A 1940-nucleotide genomic window follows, 5' to 3' on the forward strand; every position below is an offset into this window, starting at 1 on the left:
AAATTAAGGGCTTTTCTCCCGCCGCCGTCTGCAAACATTAGGTCTGAACTGATCTTCGGCCGCTCGGGATGGCCCCTCCGGAGACTTCGCCAGAGGAGGCAGCTCACCAACACACATTCTCTACATTGATCAAGTCCATGCCTCCTCAGTGAGCTCGCCCTTTAATCTCAAAGTTTGTGAAAAAACTTGATGGGTTACAGGAAGTTTCTCTCCCACCAACTTTTCCCAGAATGGCTGCTCTTGCCTTGGCAGAAAAAGGACTTATTGGGAAATTTATAGGACTTTGGCCCTCTCCAAAAACAGTCCAGAGTTGGGTGGAAAGGAATTGGATAGACATAATACAAGGGAAAATCTCTATCATATTTTGTGGAAAGGGATATTTCACATTTCATTTTGAGACAAAGGAAGACAAGGATTTAATCTTCCGTAATGGGCCTTATTTCATGGATTCCAGAGGTTTATATTTAAACAAATGGACTTCGGATTTTGACTTGGAGCTTGATATTCCTAATGCGGTCCTGGTTTGGGTCCAGCTTCCTCACCTCCCCTTGCATTGCTGGGGAGACGAATCTGTGCGTGCTATTGGGAATGTTTTTGGGAAATACATTGATTGGAGTGAACCGAAAGATAACATGCAGGCCTGTGCCCGCATCTATGTAGAAGTTGATTTGGGTAAAGGCCTTCCAGAAGCCATCAAGCTCAAGGTTGACGACTGGACGCACATTCAGCAGCTTGACTATGAACAGATCCCCTTCAACTGCAAGGTATGTCATGAGTACGGTCACTTTGCTAATCGTTGCACTAAACTTTCTAATGTAGAAAATAATCCATAAGAAGAGCAATGGGAAACCGTTAAAAAGAAAAAAACAGCCCCTAATCCTAAACCATCCCATGAAGCAAGTCCTTCCTCTCGACCTCCCCCAATTTCCCCTCCCTCTTCTCCCAAGCCTTCATTTCCTCCCCCTTCTTCCCCACAACCTCCCCTATCTTCTGATCGCCAGCCGGATCCCCTTACCTCTTCTCCCTCTTCCAATCCCTTTCACATCCTCTCTCTTCCCGAGGAATCCCCTCCCTTGATTCAATCTGATCCTACCTCTTCTCCCTTCCCCAAGTCATTTCCTCTTCCTTCCCGTCTGATCCTCCCCCTCTCAGAATCACCAGAAGCAATTCCAAGGAGCATGGATCCATTCTAGACAATCAAAAGAAGCCTGGAAGAAAGTATGCCAAACAACACAGGAATGAAAATGCACAAAAGACATAGCATTGGGGCTCCAAAACCCCATTGAATCAAATATTCAAGGACCAATAGACAAAGACATAGCAAACAAAGACAAGGGAGGGAGAGCAACTCCTCGCACCTATCACCTGAAATGATTAAAATCCTCTCATGGAACAATAGGGGACTAGGGCACCCCTTCAAATCAAATGCCTTAAAGGATCTTATTAACCAAGAGAAACCAACCATTATTTTACTCCAAAAAACAAAGCAGAGACAACCAGAGATGAACAAGATTATTGAACAACATAAGTGCTACAAAGGATGTATATGTGATTCCAGAGGAGCCTCGGGAGGAATTGCTACACTTTAGCTTCAAGATGAATGGAACAGCACAGCAGAAATAGTAGAACAACATTGGGTCAAGATTGTATTGCAGAATATTATTAGCAGTCAACAGATAGTAATTTACAATGTTTATGTCCCGAATCATTACAGGGATAAAGATGTTTGCTGGGACTCTTTCAAAAATAATATAGCAGAAGAAAACAATAGCAACATCATTTTAGGAGGTGACTTAAACCTCATTTTACATGTTAATGAAAAACGTGGAGGCAACTTCAACCCAAATTCTTTTAGAAATCAGCTGGAAAATGTTATGCAGCATGGTGATCTTGTCGATATCATTTCAAAGAATCGCAAACGCACCTGGAGTAATCACAGA

General features: G+C 43.1%; 1 protein-coding gene across 1 annotated transcript; it reads left to right on the forward strand.

Annotated features, from left to right (window-relative positions):
• The first annotated feature begins 443 nt into the window (after positions 1–443).
• LOC149213053 (uncharacterized) lies at positions 444–833 on the forward strand. The gene has a single exon (XM_089388905.1). The coding sequence runs from the start codon at positions 444–446 to the stop codon at positions 831–833; it is 390 nt and encodes a 129-aa protein (XP_089245031.1).
• The last annotated feature ends 1107 nt before the right edge of the window (positions 834–1940 follow it).

Source organism: Pinus tabuliformis, chromosome 1_1 (assembly GCF_031772625.1).
Source record: "Pinus tabuliformis cultivar Carrire ecotype Pingquan chromosome 1_1, CPIR1, whole genome shotgun sequence".
Classification (NCBI taxonomy): Eukaryota; Viridiplantae; Streptophyta; class Pinopsida; order Pinales; family Pinaceae; genus Pinus; species Pinus tabuliformis.